Source organism: Chionomys nivalis, chromosome 17 (assembly GCF_950005125.1).
Source record: "Chionomys nivalis chromosome 17, mChiNiv1.1, whole genome shotgun sequence".
NCBI classification, from domain to species: domain Eukaryota; kingdom Metazoa; phylum Chordata; class Mammalia; order Rodentia; family Cricetidae; genus Chionomys; species Chionomys nivalis.
The window spans coordinates 53,189,115-53,211,437 of NC_080102.1; the positions used below are offsets into that span (position 1 = coordinate 53,189,115).

A 22,323-nucleotide genomic window follows, 5' to 3' on the forward strand; every position below is an offset into this window, starting at 1 on the left:
AACACTGTGTCCAGTCTACTGATTCCAAAGAATGGGGACACATGTATAAGCCAGACCGGATGATACCACTAAAAACAAAATAAAACAAACAACAACAACAAAAAAATATTTTTAAAGACAAGACCTTGCTGTATAGCCCAAGCTGGTCCATTTTCCATATTCTTGTCTCAGCCTCCCAAGTTGCTAGAGCATAGGCATCTACCATGAGGCCCACCTAAAGTCTAGGTTCTTGAAGATCTAGAACCATGGTGTGTGATCAAGCCCTCCTCCAGGAACTCACCAACACACACATGCTCTAGAACCACGCTGTATGATCAAGCCCTCCTCCAGGGACTCACCAGCACACACATGATCTAGAACCACGGTGTGTGATCAAGCCCTCCTCCAGGAAGTCACCAGCACACACATGATCTAGAAGCACACTGTGTGATCAAGCCCTTCTCCAGGAACTCACCAGCGTGCACATCATCTAGAACCACGCTGTGAGATCAAGCCCTCCTCCAGGAACTCACCAGCGTGCATAGCACTGCTGCCCTTTCATCACGGCTGCCTGGAGAATCACACAAGACGCACAGGTACTTTTAATTTACATTTTTAATGTTTGAAAACTATGTTAACACTGCCTTTATAGAACATAGCTTCCCACACTTTCTTATTTATACCACACCCTGAAAAAAAAATCAAACAAACCCAACTTCCCAAGACGGACAATTGACAGCAAAGTTTTGTGACTTGTGGCTCACTTTGGATGTCCACCGGAAATCATTTACAAGGTTTTACATTAATAAAACAGTGGTTTGCTACATGTACTGAGTCAGAGAGAGTCTAAGACACATTGGACTCTAGAGACTGTATTACGTACCAATGGGTAAGTTTCAAGTGATGGGTGGCGGGGGGACAGACAAGACAGTCTATGTTGGCATCAACACTAAAAGGCAAACATGCAAGACCTTCAAAACCCTAAATAACAAGATGTTTTCCTTCAAATCTGTGCTCATAAGAATATTCAGCCCTCCCCTCAAGGATCCCAAAGTCTGGGAAAAGATAATTCCATTTTGGAAGAAGAAAAAACAAAAAACCCTCCCTAACTTCTGTTTACTTAAATTCTATGCAGTAGCATCAATGTTAACCATGAAAGAACATTATGAAGAAACAACTTCTCATTTTGGGCAAGTCTTTTTCTATATGACAATGATTTTCTTCTAAATTGTCCTTATTTGTATCATCTAAATAACAGATCTTAACAGCAGCATATGAAATCAAAGCAGTTATTTCTCAGCACTTCTTTTTCCAAACAATTAAGGTTTTAGGCTCCAGGTTTACATTGACAGAACTATGGGAGAGAAGGTAAAATTCTTCTAATTCCAAAACAAAACCACTAACATCTATGAGAATGTATATTTCTTATGTGCAGGGACTAGTGACCTCTATTTCCATGTGGATCAACAACTGCAAAAATATACAGCCTCCTATGTATTTACAACATATTTACATACAAAGGAAGGATTCCTAAAGTGAGCCTCAGCTGCATAGATTCTTCAAGCCTGTACAGACAGTGCTTTACGGTTCTTCCTCAGGGGAACCCTAAGAAAGACATCTGCATCCATGCCAATTTTGCATTATTCTTCAAGAACCCACCCCCTTAGGTTTAGCATTATTTTCAGTTATTACCCACAACCCCAAAGTCTTTGATTATTATCAGTAACCCACTGCATTTTAGAGAAGCATGTCCCATTACAGGATTCTCGGATCTGCCCTCCTGAGAGGAAACCACTGATTAAGTTGCGAGGTGGCAGTGTGACTTCTTTTTCTGAGTGCCCAGATGTTCCCCTGAACAGGCAATGCTATTCCTTGTTGTTGTTTCTTTTGATTTTTCGAGACAGGGTTTCTCTGTGTAGCTTTGGAACCTGTCCTGGAACTTGCTCTGTAGACCAGGCTGGTCTCGAACTCACAGAGATCCACTTGCCTCTACCTCCCAAGTGCTCCACCACCGCCCGGCAATGCCATTCTTAAAGCCTATCCCCTTGATGGATGAACGGAGGCTTTGCCCTAAGGCATAGACCATGCATATGATACTAACCACCTCTGCCCTACTCCGATTAACAATGCCATCTCACACCATGCTCCAGAGACAGGCTGGGCTCTGCTCTTCCTTCATAGCCCCTGGCAGCTCCCACAGCAGTGTGGACCTTTCACTAGACTACTTATTGTACGGGTATTTTATATTTTTCCAGTGCCAGGACTGAACTTCACCAGGGCCTTGCACCTAGCAGGCCGGCTCTCTAGCCAACCATGAACACAGTCCTCTTGGAGATCCAACTCCTGGAAACTCAGCGATACCCGTGGAGTTGCATTCTAATAAGGCATTTAAATTTACCTACATTTTGTAAAGTCTCAATTTGGTGTCTTCACAACTGTAAGAAAATATGTCAGTGCCTTAGGCCATTTCCCCTAAAGTGCAGGCACCCTGAGTTTTACTTATGCCCTTCCAGCAGGAGGGGACACAGGCAGGGCTCTCACACAAGATGTCTCCTTCATCTGCAGAGACACTGGCTGGGGTTCTTTCCTTCCCTTTCTGAGTCTTGGCTCTAATTCCTCACCCCGGGAACTATCTTCTGAGCTGTGATTGACATGTGATTGGCTCAAGAGTGGCTCCCAAACTTGATGCGGCTGGCATCATCTGGAGTCTAGATCTGAGACTTGCAGAGAACAGGTTGTGTCGTCCACAGCATCTGGCAGCACTGAGGATTGGCATTCTGATGTGTCTGCAGATGCAGTTCATGCTGCTTGCCGGGGGTTACAACACTTTGGGATATGTTCTCCCTGTGACCTGGGGGCTGCCTGTCCATGCCTAAAAGATGGGTTTTCTTTCTGCACATTCTGCTAACCCTACTTCTAACCAGCAACACTAAGCTAAAAATCAACAGTATTCTGTGTTACAACGGCCAGAGGGCAGTTCTAAACCCAAAGTGTGAAACTGGCCCTGGTCAACAGTGTGGAGATCCTATGCGCCAAAAGAAAACACTGATTCCCACGGCTAAGGCCTACTACTCTCGGGTCTACTAACTCAGCAGGAAAATGTCTATTGCATTTGATTGTGCTGTTAAATCCTACCTAACATCTGTGATACAGGTATGTTTTGGCTACCAGTTCATTATTCTGAACAAGAGTAAGAACAGTATACAGGAAATACCACAGAAACCACGGAATTCATCTGTGGTCCCTGAAGAATGACAGTGGGGTCTATTACAGTCCAACACACTCGGGGACATTCATAAAGGTGCTTTAAAATAAAACACGCACAACAGACATCAACAACAATGTGCTTCCTGCAAATAAATATACTGTAAATAATACAGTAATTTTACCATCACATGAAATCCAGAGATCCAAAAAATCACAGCACATCCCAGAGTTAATGAGAGCATTTGAATTCACTTCGTGAATGTAAAAAGGATGAAGGATGGTTACAGAATAAGGAGGAGAACAAAGGGCTGGACGGCTTGCAAACTGAGTCGATACATTTTAAACAGTGCCGGACAAGCTACAAATTTCCCATCATTCCCCGTGAAATGTGACAAGGAGAGCATTTCATTTCAGCAAAGGGCAGAGGCGGAGGTGGATTTTACCCTTCTCCTGTCTAGGCCCCAGTGTTCAGTTGTCTGAGCTCAAGGCCGACAAGCTCTGAAGCCCTGTACCAAGGTGATGATGTAATATAGGAAGTAGCTTTTCCTTCTTTCCCAGGAGGATGGTGGTAGGCCCTTGAACACCTACCTTATCTGAGGGACTTGAGTGTATAAGGTGACATCTCTGTGAGACTCTCATTAAATTCCTGGAGAACTTTGGGGACTTTAGTCAGCAGAAAGAGTCTACAGCTAAGGGTCTGGGTCCTCTGCCAACTCTCTGTTAGATCCTACCTGTTTCTAGGTAAGAAATCTGTGCACAGTGTATTTTTGTATCTGAGAATTCAATCAGGATACATCTGGCTGCAAACAAGCCCTGGGGGCACACACTGCTCACAGCATGTGCACTTCCTACTGTAAATAAGCCATGACCAGCTGCAGGTATGACCAGCCACAGGTATGACCAGCCACAGGTATGGCCAGCCGCAGGTATGGCCATCAGCAGGACACGCTGCTCTGGGCTCCCTAGCTGCCATGTCCAAAGCTCTTGTAGTTTTCAGTGTCTTTGTCATTTCTTTCTGGTCCCCTCGGGAGGTGCTAGGGAGATCATAGGAGACTCTGCCCTCCTGCGTGGGTCACATGGTACAGGTAGTAGAGGGATAACAGGAAGAAACACAGATGGGGAAGGGCCTCTTGTCCTCCCCAGCTCGGGCAAGAGGGGACACCGTGACTTCAGAAGTTTTCCACAAAGACTGTCTCAGATTTACCTTCAAGATTGGATGGAGAGTTAACGGAGAATAGAAATGAGGCTTATTTAAGGTACAAAACTCTTGTATTTGTAATAACCTAGATTTATAGATATAAAACAAGTCTTTTAAAGACTCCCCTAAAGTACCCAATATAAAAGAGGACAACCTAAGACAGGCCATCCTTAGGTACACATTATTCTCTGTTGCAAAAAGCTGGTGGACATGACTAAATGCTGCCGGGCTCATAAACCAACACATCACACATGCCCCCTGCCCCTTCAATGATACGGGTGTAGACCGATGGCATCTGCACCAGGAGTGTTTCTTTAGGCGTTTGGGGCAGTCTCGTTCATCACTGTGGGAGCCACGGGACTCCAAACAGGTGACTCAGCCTAGAGTTACCTGTGACATCAGATACCAAGGGGAAAACAAAGCTTCCCTTGTGAGCTCTCCCAGATGCGCATTTTAATATATTTCCACAAGTGCCGTGCCCACCCCTGCCCAGCCACAGACACTCCCAGGGACTAGCTCCATGTGGGAGCAGTATGGAGTACCAGCAGGTCCAAGACAGCCCATGCTGGGTGACCAGAGCCGCCTCAAATACTGGGCATGCTCAGATGCAGCAATGGCAGGCAACCTGTCTCTCAAAGGATTACCCCTGTGTGCTATGTTAACCAAAATAGGCAAAGGATTTATGAAACCTTTTTTTTTTCCTGAAACCCTTTTTTTTCTGTAAAGCAAAATAAATATATACAATTTAAGATTATTTTCTTTTCTAAAAAGATACAGATAGCGTGAGCGGGGACGTCAGTAGGAAAACGATTTCAGAACCCGGTGTCTGACAAATAAATACACCTGATGATCGTGTTTTCAGAGCTCTACGGGACTGAGAAGGAGCCACAACACGTAACGAGAGGGAAAGATGACCGCTTGAAACCTGGGACAGATAAGATCCACAACCCCTGGAGGACACGAGTGGTTCCAGAGCGGGTCTCTGTGTCGCAGCCCGGGTGTTGTCATGTGCATTTCTGTCTGTCTGTAAACTTGCAAAAGAAGTGGCAAAGGGTTGCTGATGGGTGACTGCTGGGCGGGCGGGGGCAGGTGCTGGCTTTCCTTGCCGGTCTCAGTGGCCTTCATCGTGGCTGGACGAGCAGGCCCAGTCATAGATGACCAGCGGGATGCTGATCAGGGAGAACAAGACCCCCAGCGCCAGGAAAAGGGCCGCCTGCAGCAACGAAACATGGGTTATTTCAAATGTACCCAGCACTTCCCTCAGGTACCTGGAGGAAGAGTGGAACGCTCTGCCCCTTCCTCTGTGTCCCGTGGTGTTTGGAGTTCATTACAACCACGGCTGAACTTTGCAGACTCTTCTAAACTTGGTGAATGTGGTCCCGCCAGGATGGGCAAACAGCAAACAGCCCTGGTCCTCTACATTTTACACTTTGGCTTCTGGGTCACCTTGGGTGTGTCCATGGCACAAATGACTGAGTCTCCCTTATGACTTCCTCTCTAAAAGGATTACAACCTAATGAACTGGGTGTGGGGATACACGCCTTTCGTCTCAGCACTTGGGAGGCAAGAGGCAGGCAGATCTCTGCGGGTTCCAGGTTAGCTAGGTCTATATAGGAGTTCCAAGCCAGACATGCTTACAGAGTGAGACCCTACTTTTTAAAAAAAAATATTACAACTAAAAAAAAAAAATTTGGAAATAGATCGAGGCCATTTTGTTAGCCATTACCTATCAACCAGCATTGCTACTGAGAAGCAAATGTTTCTATTTGTAAGCGTGTAATACATGATCATTTGATCTCAGTGAATTGACAGCAAGGCAAAACTCGGTTACTTGAAAGGTTGGTGAAGGGCACAAGTGGATCAGACAGTTCAGTACGTGGGACACATTAGCTTGGCCTTCATGACAAACTGTGCAGGGGTGGAGTGCTCTTGAGGGCCAGGGGTGGCCTGAAAACTGGGATAAACAGCTAAGGTTTCCCTTGGTAAACAGTGGGCTAGTGGGTCTAACGCTCTGCTGTCCCTGCTCAAACAGAGCTCCTGTCTAGTGCCTTATGAGAGACCCCAGTTTTACTGTGGGAGCAAGGACTGGAGAAGCCTAGAGAACTCGTGGGGACTCTGCTATTTATAGCTTTAGTATGAGTGGGTTTCACTGCCCCGTGAGGACTCCCTGCACGGGGCTAGAGGATCTGGGGCTCATGGCTTTGAGGATAATTTTCTTGGGGAAGTAGAGTTCTACCAGCATTAATGACCCCAGTCCAAAGTGCACGGTGAACGAACTCTTGCTTGCCACTCTCCCCTGGGTCCATAGATGAAGGCGACACATGTGACCGCAGTGCCTACACTACCTGGGAGGTGGCTGAGAGGTCTTCTCTGAGGCCAAGCAAAAAGATACCCCAGACAGGACTGAGTCTCCCCTGCTCCCCTCACTGTCCAAGCACGGCACTCTCAAGGCACCCTTGAATGTCACCAGATCTACAAACAACCGTCCCAACACAGAAAGGCAGCTTTGAATCCACATCACCTGCCGATCAGAAAAAATCCTCCCTATGCTAACTCCCAACATTTGGTGCATAACAGCATCACCTAGTCCTGAGCTGTGCAAGGGAGTCACGTGGTCAGAAATCATCCGGGGGGGGGGGGGGCTGGAGAGATGGCTCAGTGGTTAAGAGCATTGCCTGCTCTTCCAAAGGTCCTGAGTTCAATTCCCAGCAACCACATGGTGGCTCACAACCATCTGTAATGAGGTCTGGTGCCCTCTTCTGGCCTTCAGGCATACACGCAGAAAGAATGTTGTATACACAATAAATAAATATTTAAAAAAAAAAAAAAGAAATCATCCGGGGAAGGTAGATGGCATCAAAGTCTTCTGAGTCCTCGTTGAATTCCCATCTTGCTAAAGACAAGGCACTACTCTACAGAGACACAGGGCTGGAAACATCCAGTCTCCAGCCAGCCGTGCCCTGGGTGAGAGCCACACTGGCAAAGCGACCGTGAGGACGGAAAGGGCTCTGAGTCTCCTAAGGGGAAATCTAAAGGGCCGGCACACCCTTCACTGCAACTGAAAGTTACGTTAGGAGACTGTTTACCGGCAAGTTTAGCTGGGAAACTAATCAGAAAAATTAGACTGGCTGGCAGCAGACATACCCAAATTCTTTGAGTGCCTTTATCTCCATCCTGGTTTGTGATTCTTAGGTAGAGAGACGAAGGAAGAATGAAAATGAGCATATTGGCCGACGTCACTCCTGCAGATTAAGAGAGCAATTGTTGAGGGCCGCCATTTCCAAGTATTAAGCATAAACAGCTTCTGTATGCTGCAGAACAACTATAAAACCATACCTACAACTCCAAAAATATCCTTCATGGAGGGAATAAAGATCACCAACAAGTTGATGATCACCAAGAGTACGATGGTCACCCAGACATGGCGGCACAAATTGAACTTTGTCTTCTTGGCCAGTTCAAAGAGTGATGAGCGGACCTGCGAGGAAAAGCAGAAATGGCCAAGGGCTCCAGGCGTTCGCTGACCCTCCACTCTAAGCAGAACTCAGACATTTACTAGCGCATGGGATTTGTCAAGACTTTTTCTCAATGCTCGGCAAACTCAGAGGTGGCATAGCTGTTTGAAGCTATGGGGGCTTGGTTCCAACTCTCAGGATCCTTATATATGACACAGCAAGCTTCCCTTTGGGTGGGGTAATTTCCACTTGGGTGGTCTCTGTGGTCAGGTGAGACAGAGGTGCAACCACTCTATCTATATTCTTCTACAAAGAGGACGGTGGGAGGTCAGAATGCAGAGTCAGCCCCTACATGCTACCCTAATGTATGAATCCCATTTCCACTTGCTGCCTAAGAGGCAGAGACTTGGGCCGAGGTACAAGTCGATGACCAGAAAAGCCGCCTGAGGCAGACCTTCTCTGGAAACAGGATCCTGTGGTCGGAATGAAAGCCCCAAGGCCAGTGTTTCTCCTGTGACGGTGAGGGCTCCTTTACTTACTGTGAAAAACAACACCGGTACGGTGAGGATGACAGCCACGATGACAGCCAGCCGCACAGTCAGGATAAGGATGTCATCTCTGCTCTGGTACTTGTGAAGGAGATCTGACTGCACCTTTTCTGAAATGAATGGGAGTCAGAGGGTTTTTAAAGGAGCATTGCAAACAAGACTCCGTAAAGAGCAACGGAGGCAAGGTTCCAAAGTCCATTACAATAATCTGCAAACCCAAAGAGACGCTCGTGTGTGTGTGTGTGTGTGTGTGTGTGTTGTAATTGCACGTGTACTGTTAGCTAAAAGGGATCTAAAGTCATCACTGCTCAGTGTGGAAAGCTTCTCTCTCTCTCTCTCTCCCTCTCTCTCTCTCTCTCTCTCTCTCTCACACACACACACACACACACACACACACACACACACACACGGAAGAAGCCTAAAACCCTCTGTACCTGACTTTCCACACTGGGAGCTCATCCCAAACACTGCCTGTCTCCCTGCAGTAACTATGGGCCACACAAACACCTCTCCTTCCAACTTGCTCCCTGTAACACAACTTCCGGGACCAAGCAGCAGAGGGTAAGCCAACTCAGCCACCTTCAGGAAAGAACCCTTCCTGGTTACGTTCATTGCTCATTGCTCTCACAAAACAGTATTTAGTGTGAGGGCTCCTTTGATTTTCCTCAACTTAAAACTGTAGAAAGCGTTATCTCAAAGGCTGACGATGCTGCAGTGGAAGCCTCGGAAGGGCGAGCAATCGCTTACTCTTTTGACAAGTGCCTACCCCTCAAGACTCTCTTTCGGGGCCTCCCTCACTGCACCTGTCTCAAGGCGGTGGGCAAGGAATTCGGACTGCAGCCAGTCTCAAAGACCTGGATGTCCATTTCTGAAACGAGACTAGAGGTTATAATAAAAATCTTATTAGATCTAATTTTCTTTACTCAAAATGCGTAGCCATCTTTAAATACCTGAGGTGTCACCCATGGATCATATAAAAGGACCCAGCGTTCTACTACAGATGACAAAAATGAACTTACAAAGAAGACTCATAACTTGAGCAAGGTAACCCAGGCCTTGACTGTTAGCTCTCTTCTCTCTCCCCTCACCCACCAGCCCTGTGATGCACGACCCTCCTGACAGCATTTCTATGAAAATGAATGAGCTTGGCAATGCCGTCCCCTATTGCTTATGAAATCAACACCCTTTCTCCGAGCTGAATTAATCTGTAAATGTGTTTAAATTTTATTTAATTTTATGGTGAGGGGGAATCCTAAAGAAGCATTTAAGAGAAAAGATGGTAAAATCTACTTAAATAGTTCTCAAACTGTGACAGTCATGGAAGGCTTATGCGGAGCGGCAGGGTCATCGGATGAACGGAAAAGGCACAAACTATCCCAACAGGGTCAGCAGCACAAACGGGACACACTTTCTTTCTCAACTCTCACTTCTTCCCGTCTCTGCAGGGCATCAAGTTCCGGCAAACAATTAGCTGCTTTATTTTTAATTAACGCCGGGTGTCATGAGTGTGGGCTGGGCCTTTTCCCACTTCCAGCATCTCTCTCTCTCTCTTTTTTCTATTAATGGAATCTGACCCAATTTTCAGTATCAAGTAGGAAAGCCTTCCGTGATGTCGTTTTAGATTTTTCTAAGATGGCATCTTTCTAAAAGGCCATCTCCCTGAAGAAGAAAAAGCTTCACAGGAAAATAACTGATATTATTTTCCACTGATTATTCCAGCATGTGGCCTGAACGATTATGGGAGGAACCATCGCCGTCTGCTATGAGGAAAAGCCAAGATGAAACGAAACAGAAGGCACTGACCCTGTGCGGCACTCTCTGGCTTCAATGCGAAGCTACCTCAGTGCTGGTTTTCCCTGTTGTTTTTAAATACAGACAGGTCCACACGAGTGGAAGTAACTTACCATAGAATGTCAAGTACCCAAAGATGGCAGTCAGGAAGTACATGACAAACATGGAGAAGAAGGAAATGTTGGAAACCATCTGCATTTTTTTCTGTGATCGGCTAAAAACAAAGAGCAAGAATTAAAAAAATATATATATTGCTGATTCAAAGGGTCAGAGTTCAACCTGAACCAGAGTCTAGCTTGAGTTCTCTCCTCTTAGGCTAGTATTCCCTGACCAGCTCAGCTGGCCCCCTGCAATGATGTGGTTTAACAAAACAAATGGGGACCTGGAGGCGCTAGCCCTGGGTTACTCATGAGCGAGCGCCGTTCCAGATCTTAGGAGGGATAGAGCGGCCAAGGTCATGATGGGGAAAACCACAGAGACAGCTGACCCAAGCTAGTGGGAGTTCACAGCTATGGACTGGACAGCTGGTGGGGGACATTATGTGGCTTGATTTGTTGGCAGGGGTGGGGAGTGGGAGGGCTGGCAGTGGGACCAGAACTTGATCTGGGTACATGAACTGGCTTTTTTTTTTTTTTTTTTTGGTTTTTCGAGACAGGGTTTCTCTGTGGTTTTGGAGCCTGTCCTGGAACTAGCTCTTGTAGACCAGGCTGGTCTCGAACTCACAGAGATCCGCCTGCCTCTGCCTCCCGAGTGCTGGGATTAAAGGCGTGCGCCACCACCGCCCGGCTCATGAACTGGTTTTTTGGAGCCCATTCCCTATGGTGGAATACCTTGTTCGGATTCATATGGGGGGAGGAGCTTGGCCCTGCCTCAACTTGGCGTGCCAGACTTTGTTGACTCTCCAAGAGAGGTCTTACCCCCTCTGAGGACTGGATGGGGAGTGGGAAGGTGGGGATATGGGGCAGGGGGAGTAGGAGAAGAAGAAGGGGGAACTGGGGTTGGTATGTAAAATGAAAAAAAAACTTTTTCATTAAAGAGAATAAAACAAAAACAAATATAAAAAGAATATCCAGTTCTCATCTGGAGGGTGAAATTTTAAAAAAAAATATTTGTGATTGTTTTGATTTCCTATGTTACAGAAAAATTCAAGTGTTTTTCTTTCAGTCCCAGAGATTGAATAAGAGCTAGAACCTGACCTCACGTCTGCTGTCTGGGTCCTGGTGCTGCACGGCCTAGCCTCAGGGACACACTGGGCTCTGCTCATCTCCAGTATTCAAGGCCTCAGCTGAGGTGGTGGCGGGTTCTAGCTCTCAGTCAGGCTTACACCAGGGATGGGATGACCCTTAAAGCCCAAGTGCCTAGTGAATCTCCAGCCTGTGTGGCTCTGTACCAGTCACCGCAGCCAGTCAGGCTAGCAGACAACGGAGGTGCCATGCGGAGTCTAGAATACAGGAGCGCTGGGAAGGACACGCTTGAAGTCACTAAATACTGATGACTCAACTCAATCTATATATATTCTGAAGTGCCTGTCTCTATGCATACACACCTTGTTCCTCCCTGATGGGATATCAGATATCTTTAATATACTTAAATCTTCTAAATTTGGGACCAGCAGGGAAGAACAAGGGGTGTATACGTAGATATAGTCACTTCAAAATTTAGCCGTGAGTCGGTTACATAGGAAAGGTAAAGACTAAACAGGAAACTCAGTGCCCTGTGCTAAGGGACATCTCAGAATGGGAATGGGCAGCATTAAGTCTTTCTTCTGGACTTAAGACTATATGGGTAATGATCTCTATGTAGAGAGAATCTGCTAACAGTGGGCTAAAACGAGATAACATGGGGATTTGTAAGCTGTCCTTTAGCCCTCTCTGAGACAACATTAAAGGTGAGGCCACAGGAAGGCAATGTGGTAGTACACCCCTAGGAGAGCTGAGACAGGGGGATTGTGAGCTTGGGAGTAGCCTGCGTGGGGGTTGGAGGTGGAGGGTGGGATGGAGGGTGGGGGATGGAGGGTGGGATGGAGGGTGGGGAATGGAGGGTGGGATGGAAGGTGGGTGATGGAGGGAGGGGATGGAGGGTGGGATGGAGGGTGGGGGATGGAGGGTGGGTGATGGAGGGAGGGGATCGAGAGTGGAATGGAGGGTGGGATGGAGGGTGGGGGGTAGAGGGTAGGGGATGGGAGGGTGGGTGATGGAGGGAGAGGATGGAGGTTAGGTAGGGGTGTGTTGCAAGGTGGTCACTGGCTTGCTGGCTGCCATCTTGGTTATATTCTTTCTCAAGAGAATAAGGTAGGGACAGTGACAGCAAGCGTAGCACACATACAGCACACACACACAAATAACTAATTAATTAAGGTCACATGGCTTGTCACTTTCTTATTTATAGCCAAAAATATTGCAGATTTCAGAGCTTCCTTCACGTAAGAGCTTGCTCAAGAACGGCAAGAGCATTGAAGCCGGATAAAGAGTTTATCTTTTGTTTATTCTCACACAAAACTTGCCCATTAGCAGGAGGCGGGTCATAAAGAGTGAGGCACAAACACGTAAGGGATCTTACTCTTTGAGCTCGCTGTAGATTGGCAGGACGGACGGGTGGCAGACAAAGGCAAACGCGATGGTTGGTAAAGCGTACACGGTCTATATGAAAGAAAAAAAAATACTGTCATATTTCTGAGCTGACACTATCAGCCTGCTCCCAAGGACCCTGGAATTACGAGGTTATTAGGAGAATTTGTCTCCAGATAGAAGCAGCCTTTCCGAGAAGGCTCATCTAGCAGAACCACAGGGCACTTCTGACAGAGGGGCTTCCGACCTGACTCCCAAGGTGAGCGTCAAATATCCCAGCACACCTTTGCTATGTTTATGCTGTGCTAGCCAGGCACGTCGGTCTCCATTGCAAGTGACAGTAAGGGGTAGGGCACTGCTATTCTCTGACACCCTTTATAACTGAGGTGATCTGCCCATTGCATATTTAAAAAGATATTTTCTAAGTCAAGTACGGAGACACACGCCTTTAGTCCCTGAACCCAGGAACCTGAGGCAGGCAGATCTCTGAGTTCAAGACAGCCTGGTCTGCAAAGCAAGTTCCAGGACAGCCAGGGCTAAGTAGTGAGACACTGTCTCAAAACACAAAATAAACAGAAAAGATGGTATCTAGAAAAAATTCAGTTCCACAGCTTACTACTTTGGCTATATTTTTAGAGTCAATAAAGAAAGAGATCCATTAATTTTTTTTTTTGGAGGAGACTATTTATTTTTAAACACTCAAACCCCAGCGTCTTCTCCCTTCCTTCCTTTTGTTTTTTTGAGACAGGGTTTCTCTGTGTAAGCACCCTGGCTGTCCTGGAACTCACTTTGTAGACAAGGCTGGCCTTGAACTCAGAGAGATCCTCCTGCCTCTGCCTTCCAAGTGCTGGTATTAAAGGTATGAGCTACCATGCCCGACTCAAACCGAGTTTCTTATACAAAAACAAAACCCCCCCAAAACCCTAAAATAAAACCCAAGAGAAAGAAAGGGAAAGTAACATATCTTATGCACTAACTGTACCAAGCATCTTCCAACGGGAATCCCGCCATGCAAAAACAGGACCCTTGTTTTCACACAGCAGTTGGAGGACCCCCTGTGTGACTAACTGCAGAGGCTACTGTCTTCCAGGCTGCCAACCAAACCCCAATAGTACAGAGGTCTTCAAAGTGCCCATTTGTAATGATCCCTCCACCGCCTCTACATGGCAGCAGTGAGCCGAGAGCGTGACTAACGGAAGCGCCAACCAGCAGGCCCCGTGGGAAGAGGAAAGTGGAGACAACTATCCAGAGAGACGGGCACAAGAATGTGAAACTAGTCCTAAGCCAGGTAAAGGGTGCGCTTGAAAGTGTGTGTGTGTGTGTTTGTGTGTGTGTGTGTGTGCACGTGCACACACGCGCTCACGAAAGGACTGTAAAATACAGAGGAACAATTCTGAGTTTTCTTTGAAAGATGAATACATCCCAACAGGTGATTACAATACATACACAAGGAATATTGCCCTTAATAAAAAAGCTCATACTTATTTTTAACCAAACTTACCTTAGAGTTGAAGGTAACGTATTTTGGCGTACACATGTCAGTTACATTGGCACTGATTGTTGAGTTTTGTTCTACACTCATGCATTGAATTTGAAATTTCTTGTAGATAACCTGGCATTGAGAAGCACATGAGAATCAACCGAGATTATATTAAAGCCAAATCATGAATAACCATCACAGAGCTTTGAACACCAAAACCACAGCAATCGCTTCTATCAGGACTTACCACTATTAGGAAAAAAACCATGCAGCTCAAGGAAAATCCACTAGTGTAGCCAAGATACCCTTTTAAAAAGAAAAATATATATCAGTATTTTACTAATACAATTATTAATATTTATTATTATTAAAATATCAATTATTTGAACATATTACTTCAAGCATAATTTGGAACTTCCCAATATGCCCACATGCCCAGATGAAAACAAGATGCATCATTTTGTAGTGCTATTTTATTTGGCAAAATAATAGCAGGGCTTTGAATAAAAGCATCATATTTAGTATTTTGAGTCCAGGCATCCCTGGCACATTCCAGGACACAGATCTCAGAATCTAGGAAAAAGGAGCCTCCCGGCTTTGGCCCTGTCTCTGTGTTGGTACACTGTAGTGCTAAGCCTTAATACTTGATCCTCTCCTGAGTTCTTTCCTGGGCACCGACTGTGGGAATCCTGAACGTGTTTGATCAACTTCTGTTTCTGCGAGAGGCCAACACAACCAGATGTGAGCTTCCAGAAACAGAGCGGTGGTTCTCAACCTTCCTCACGCTGTGGCCCTTTATCATAGTTCCTCATGCTGCGGGGACCCAGACTGTATTTTCATTGCCACTTCATAACTGTAGTTTTGCTACTGTTATGAATCGTAAAGTAAAAGTATCTGTGTTTTCCAATGTCTTAGGTGATCCCTGTGAAAGGGCTCTTTGGCCCCACCCAAAAGGGTCATGACCCACAGGTTGGGAACCACTGAAATAGAGGCTTTGCAGGCCCTACTCCGCTTGGAATGCCAGCGAAAGGTGGTCACCATAACCTTCACAATGGCAGATCAGGAGCTACATTATTTTTATTCCCCAGGGAAGGACCATTCTCTATACTAACTGGCAGGACAGAAAGCCTACCGAAACCCAGAGAGCAGAAAAATAAGTAGTTTAAAAAAAATCTACTTGTAAGTTTCATAAAAATTTCAAAAAAATTCAAAACCTCCTGCGATTCTTATTTTTGAGAGAACTCCAATCCAAACTTTCGCCTTGAATTAGCCCAAATTTTAAAAATGCATTTTGGAGCCTTTGGAGAGATGGCAATCTGGCCTCGTTATTCACTGTATGACGTTCCCGTAACTTCAGGCACGCTAATCTCCAAATACAAGCATAAAGCAAACGCCAAAACCAAACGGATAACTTGGAGATGGCCTGCCGATTTTTTTTAAACTTTGAATCTCTCTCTTTTTTCCTGTGCTGGGTGAAGTCAGAGACTCGCTACACTCTAAACTGAAGTGTGATACGTGAGTCTTCTCTGCTGTCTTGCTATTAGATTTGAAATCTCTGAGTATGAATGATCAGAATATTAAACACCACAAACAAACTAAGGTGGGGTGATTTTGAGTTTAAGACTTAGGGAGACCTTGTTTCTGAATTCACAGGATGTAGGGTAGGGGTGTAACTCAGTAGTAGAGTACTTGGGTAGCCTGCACAAAGCCCTGAATTTGATCCCCAACACCACGAAACAACAACAAAAAAAAAACAAACCAGAGCGTTATAGAATTTCGTTTTCTGGACTTTTCTTAGGCAGACTTTTGCTACTGAAGTCAGTAAGAATCTATTGCAGTCCCAGAACCACCCTCCTCCAGCTCTGGCTTGGTGGAGAGGCTTCTCAGATGGTCACCCCATGTTTTTAACCTCACATTAACACCAGGTCTCGTTAACAGTTGCAATTTATGATTTCTTTTGTCATAATGAAGGCAGGCAAAGGTGTTTGCTTTCTAATGTTTCTGACTGGAACCAGAGAGTCTGAAATAAGGGCCAGGTCTCTGCTCACCCAGGTTCTTCAAGAGACACAGCGGGAGGATTATGCCGAAGGTAACCATCACAACCAGGACACGGCCGTCTACGTACCAGGCTCTGAAAGCATGCAAGAGGCTAGGTTACAGTCTCCAATTAGAAAGTGACATTGCTTTCCTCAAATGTAAAATTTCACAATGCACTACAATGCATTTTCATTCATCTGCATATGTAAAATATATTTATTTTTATCACTACCTTTTACTATTTTCTTTTTGAGGATTATTGGTCAAATACTTTAACCCTGCAACTCCTTTACTACTGCCTCGTCCCCACGTGACCTATGGAAGGGGCACTTTCTTTCCCCCACTCGCACTGGCTAGATGTGGTGTTCCTATGAGTTAAATAATTTATGTGGCTTCAAAGCAAGCCACATATGTGGCATTCTGTCAGGTTACAACTTGTCCTATCAATAATTTAAAGAGAATGTCCCTTTTGTTTTGTTTGGATGGTATCAGGAAGGATGGAGAACCTACAGATAGGCATTCCCCTCCTGGATCCTTCGCACTTGACCTTGAAGAGAACACGGGAGTTACAGCTTCTTCCGTTTCCCTTAAAGTAAAAGGAGAGACTAGGCTGACAAGGGCTCTTAGAGGAGAGGTCAAACATAACGTTGTGCCAAATGTTGCTGGCAGCGCTCCCTAGGGTAAATTACATTTTTAATGATGTCAGTTCATGGAAATTTTGCTCCCCAAATGTCACTGACTTTCTTTAAGAAAGAAAGTAGATCCAGCTTTCTTTCTTTCTTTCTTTCTTTCTTTCTTTCTTTCTTTCTTTCTTTCTTTCTTTCTTTCTTTCTTTCCTTCCTTCCTTCCTTCCTTCCTTCCTCTCTCTCTTTCTTTCTCTTTCTTCTATGTCCTACTTCTGTGTTTAAAATATTCCTATGTATTCTTGTTCATAGCACATAGAGTCCAGACTCTCTACCATTTTCAGGGTGACAGATGAATCTACAGTTAAGTGGCTCTCTGATTCTTCCACTTATATTGCCTCCCCACCCTACTCCACCCCCCCAGAAGAAAACAGGCTTAGAAACATTTTATTTCTAGAATTTTCATAAAACAGAATTTGATCATCCTTCATTTAAGCCAGTGGTTCTCAACCTTCCTAATGCTTTGACCCTTTAACACAGTTTCTCATGTTGTGCTGACCCAACCATACAATTTATTATTATTATTATTATTATTTTGTTTTATTTTTGAGACAGGGTTTCTCTCTGTAGACCTGACTGTCCTGGAATTTGTTCTGTAGACCAAGTTGGTCTTGAACACACAGAGATCTACCTTCCTCTGCCTCCTAAGTGCTGGAATTAAAGGCGTGCATCATCAACACCACCCAGCATATTATTTATTTATGTATGTGTATTTATTTAACATTGGATACGCAGGATATCTGATATGCGACCCCTGTGAAAGGGTCATCTGACCCCCCCAAGGGGTCGCGAGCCCCAGGTTGAGAACCACTGGAGCAATCAGTTCAGTTACATCACACACCAGAAGCAAGAAAAGGTCGAGAGCTTACGAAAATTCCTCCTCCTTTCCCATGAGGAATTTTATGGCCGAAGGAAGTTCGTTTTTGACTATGAAGAGATAGCTCAGCATCGCTGTGGAAGAAGAGCAAGTTTAGAAACGCAATACCATGGCTCTTATTACAAGGTACAGTTGGCAGCAGCTCCGAGGCTCTCCTCAGTGAGCGCAGACAACATCAGCTCCCTCTGCGGTGCCCACCGCTGCCTCTGCTGCATTGCCCACGTGCCACGTTTGTTAAACTGCATGTGGACACCCAACCCCCAGCATTAGAAAAGCCAGTGATAGCCATGCACAGCCAAGTCGTGTCAGAGAAATAGGCTCTTACCACCAGTGTTCTGTAGAGAGGTGGCTCCAAAAATCACCAGCTTCCCCGTGGTGCCAAAGACTTGTTCTCCAAGCTTTTCATAAACCATGCAGCCTATTAAAAAGTTGAATTTGGGAGTATAAGAAAAGATGGGACTCTGAGAGCCGAGATGGAACATCTCCTTATGCTGCGTGTTACTCTTCAAGCTCCTTCAGCCTTTCCCAAACTCAAACCTCGGCACTAGAAGGGCGAAGGCACTGTTATTTGGAACCACCTTGACCTGTCTAATGTCAGACACCAGCATGGTTTCTCCTTTGTCACGCTGGCTTCCGGAATATTACAAGGAAAGATTAGGAATTTGATTTTTCAAGACCCTCATACTTGAGACCAAAAAAGATTTCCACTGAATTAATGTGCTGAACTGATTAGACTAACAGAGAATTGTCTTCTCCTTGAAGTAGGAAGCCCACCCATACTTTGACTCCAGCCCTGCTTCGCCATTTGAGAATAATGGCTTCTTGCTGTGGGGGCAGCTAATGCAGAAGCCGTAACAGGCCACAGTGCTAAAGGTAAGTGATGATAGAGTGCTTGGCCTTAAATAGGAAAACCCTTATCACCTCCTCCGAGGCTCAGGGAACATCATGGAAGAAGGGCTATGGAGGATGTAAGAGCCAGAGGATGGGGAGGGGTGCAGAAAGGATGTAAGAGCCAGAGAATGGGGAGAGGTGCAGGGAGGATGTAAGAGCCAGAGGATGGGGAGGGATGCAGGGAGGATGTAAGAGCCAGAGGATGGGGAGGGGTGCAGGGAGGATGTAAGAGCCAGAGGATGGGGAGGGATGCAGGGAGGATGTAAGAGCCAGAGGATGGGGATGGATGCAGCAAGATGCTGTCTACCAGACTCTGCACAACTGCTGCACTATGGAGCCCACTGCAGCTGTGGTTGTCTGCACAAAGCCTGCACCTGATTGGGCCCACAAAAATTTCATGGCAGACCAGGGAGGGCCCATGAGGCTCCACCCTTCCCTGAGGAACTACTGATAATTAATGTTTGGAGAAGGGGTCATTTTTTTGAGTGGCGTAGCCACCAATAGTTGCCCTTGATCCAGTAAACAATCTCCCACCCGTGCTTGAAACTGCTAAATTCAGTGGACCACATACAAAAGTAAGTGGGGAAGCCTTGTTGGAAGGGTTCTAGTTGGAAGGCATGGAGACGGGGGCAAAACTACAAAAATTCACTATATAAACGCGTGAAGCTGTCAACACTTTTTCAAAACTTATGAGAAGTATCTTCATAATGTCCCATCAATCCCTCCTGTTTTAAATGTAACAATGTCTAATAGTCACTACGTAAGAGTTTTCATCACATGGAAATACAGTTCAAAGACAAGCAACTACCCAATGAAAGTGCAAACAAATCTGCCTGAAGAGAATTTTGGCTGTAGCAAAATTCTCAAGTGATCAACCAGTTCATTTTAATAAATAGTAAATTCCTAAATCAATTTACATAAAGGAAGGAAGGAAGGAGAAGAAAGGAAGAAAGAAAGAAAAAAAGAAAGACAGAAAGAAAAGGAGGGAAGGAAGAAAAGAAAGGAAGGAAGGAAAAAGAAGTTTATCCTTCTTGATGGCAGTTCATAATTTCAAAAGTTCATAATTTCACAAGAAGCAATTTGGGTCAGGCTATAGTTAAACCTTTGCTCAACCTCATGTAAGACTGATGTTTAAACTAGATAATGGGCGGACCCTGAATTTATTACAAAACATTCCAGTCATCTGTATATAACAGCTGGCCAAGGTGGCTTTAGCTAATGTAAAAGTCAAAGTATTGCAAACATGATCCGGTGTCCCAGCAATAGAAAATAAACACTTCAGGTGTTACACTGGCCAGAGAACTTCAAGTCCTGGGTAGCATGCTCACTTCCACAATGCCTTGGGAGTAACATTTTCTCCTTGGAATACGCACAAAAGAGCACAAAAGACCTGTTTACTTAAGACCTTGGAAACTATGACATAAAAGCATAGGATCTTTGTTCGAGGTTTACAAAGACCTAAGGAAACAGTGAAGCCTTTAAAATGAAGTGATCCCAAACTAGAAAAACAGGGACAACTGAGAGTTCACTGTAAACGACACAATACACATTGCCCATCAGCATCCTGCCTTCAACAAAATCGTGCATCTCAGCTTACCCGTTTCCTTGGAACAAATCAACAGTAGGTTTATCGAGTATATAGACAGCAAAGTCACCGAAGTCAGAAGTATCCTGTAGCAAAGAAAACAATCCAATTGTATTATCTAGAAAACATATTTTGGAAGGGCAAAGGTCTCCTGCCGCTTAGTTAACATGACTAGTTAGCATCAAGTTAGCTGCCTGCTGAAAATCTCCATGAAAATTCTATCAGATGAAATGCTCACCAGAGTCCGACTCAATGCACCAGTCCCCACCTGTGAAGTAATTCAAAACCCGAGCAGCTACATGGGGACACTCAGGTGACGGCTGTAAGATCGGGATATGAAAGTAAGCCTTTGTAGCCTGTGGCATGAACACTCTCGGGTTACATCCGGGTGGGAAAGCGCTTTGATGGAGTGGCAGGGAAAGACATCAGTGACCTGAGAGAGCGACCATGTGACTTTTGCAGACTTTCTTGACTTCCTCTACGTCTGATTTCCCATGTATATAACCCAAAGACGCCATCTGATGTGACCACTTGGCAGCTATTGCTCAATATCTGTACTTGGTACCATTCATTTCATTTTTTTCTTTGCACCTGGTTCCTCTTCGACAAACGCAAGCCTCTCTAAAATGGGGGGCACTTTCGCAATCAAGTACAACATGAGAACAAATTCATGTTTTTGTTTCGGCACAGCTGGCTCATGGGCAGACCCTTTCTCAAGAAAACCAGTGTTTAAAGTGATGAGGGAGGGCACACACATTATTTCTAAAGTACTCGGGTAAAACAGATATGATAACTGAAAATAAAGCTTGTTTATTAAAAAAAGAGAGAGAGAAAAAAAAATACAATTCTTGTCCTCACACAAAACCACTCCCTCCCTCCATACAAGGACAATGCTTTGCATATATTGGCTCCACTTTAGCCTTAGCAGAATTAAAAGCAGTTGTTTTCACCATTGAGAGGCACTTGGCTCTCTGTGAGCTCAGGCTCCCAAAGGCACACCTGTGGGCCTGCAGCCCTGGGGCAGCGGCCACCTCTTCTGGCCTCTCTCTCTCTCTCTCTCCCCCCTTCCCCTGGGCAGATAGGCTGCTCTCTCTGATTCCACGGTGTTTTTCCCCCTGCACACACACTGTGCTGCCTTGGAGAGACGAATAAGGAGTTCATGGTCTCCAGAACAGATGGGACTCCAGAAATGGATCCGGAAACAAGAAGGCTAAGTTCCACAGAGGCAAAACAAACCCCAGGAGAAGGGAGAGAAAAACCGAACACTGGAAAAAACTAAACCGCCCTGCTGACAGAGGGGAATGGAGGTCTTCATGATTGTAGAGAAACTGCATTTTGATTCATATTCATATTCATACATCTGGCAGAGATCCGTGAGTGAAGAGGGTGAAGAAGACAGGAAGTCCCCTATGGCCTATTCCAACTGAGGGGCAGGGAAATACCAAGAGCATTTATTACCCACCCAGGAGTTTTCAATGGGTTAGGACTTGACTGGATTTAGAAAGAGAGAACCAAACAAGTCTTTTAAGCAAAACACATGCTGAAGTAACAAACTTTGTGTTTCATTGAATATCAAGGGGCAACTTCTACAGGCACATGTGATAATCCCAAGGCACGGGGTAATGCGGACTTCCTCGTGTGGACAGGAAAGGGGCCAATTTAGGATCTGCCTTACGCTATCCTTGACTAACCAGGAGTGTAGAGGAGGCATTATCAACCATAGACTCAAGAATGGTGGATGAAGAGTATAATCTTGTAAGGGGAGGATGCATCCAGCCAAAGGGCTGGTTATCAACATCTGCAGAAAGTCTCAGGCATTCTAGGAACACATCCGTATACTCTCCCATCTAATAAAGAGCACCTGGGACCACACAGCTCTTGCACATGGCCCCTTTCCACATTCTGTGAGCCCCGTTTCTCTGTAGATGACACTCAGTGGCCTCTAGTCGATGGAAGAGGTGAAGAACCTCTTCAAAAGCTCCTCTTCCTTGTTCAAGAACAAGTATTAATCAGGGAATTTTTTTT

At 45.4% G+C, this 22,323-nt stretch overlaps 1 protein-coding gene across 3 annotated transcripts in view; it reads right to left on the bottom strand.

The window, feature by feature from the left end:
* Positions 1-582: 582 nt before the first annotated feature.
* Slc38a1 (solute carrier family 38 member 1) overlaps positions 583-22,323 on the bottom strand; it is a 71,581-nt gene continuing 49,840 nt past the window's right edge. For all 3 annotated transcript variants that reach the window (XM_057791727.1, XM_057791726.1, XM_057791728.1), the window contains 12 exons: positions 20,311-20,384; positions 18,148-18,240; positions 17,815-17,896; positions 16,274-16,356; positions 14,473-14,531; positions 14,247-14,357; positions 12,738-12,817; positions 10,292-10,392; positions 8,379-8,497; positions 7,721-7,862; positions 7,529-7,626; positions 583-5,597 (listed from right to left, as the gene is read on the bottom strand). In XM_057791727.1, coding sequence (XP_057647710.1) covers positions 5,496-5,597; positions 7,529-7,626; positions 7,721-7,862; positions 8,379-8,497; positions 10,292-10,392; positions 12,738-12,817; positions 14,247-14,357; positions 14,473-14,531; positions 16,274-16,356; positions 17,815-17,896; positions 18,148-18,240; positions 20,311-20,384 — 1,144 coding nt within the window. In that variant the 3' untranslated portion in view covers positions 583-5,495. The remainder of the gene's footprint in view (positions 5,598-7,528; positions 7,627-7,720; positions 7,863-8,378; positions 8,498-10,291; positions 10,393-12,737; positions 12,818-14,246; positions 14,358-14,472; positions 14,532-16,273; positions 16,357-17,814; positions 17,897-18,147; positions 18,241-20,310; positions 20,385-22,323) is intronic.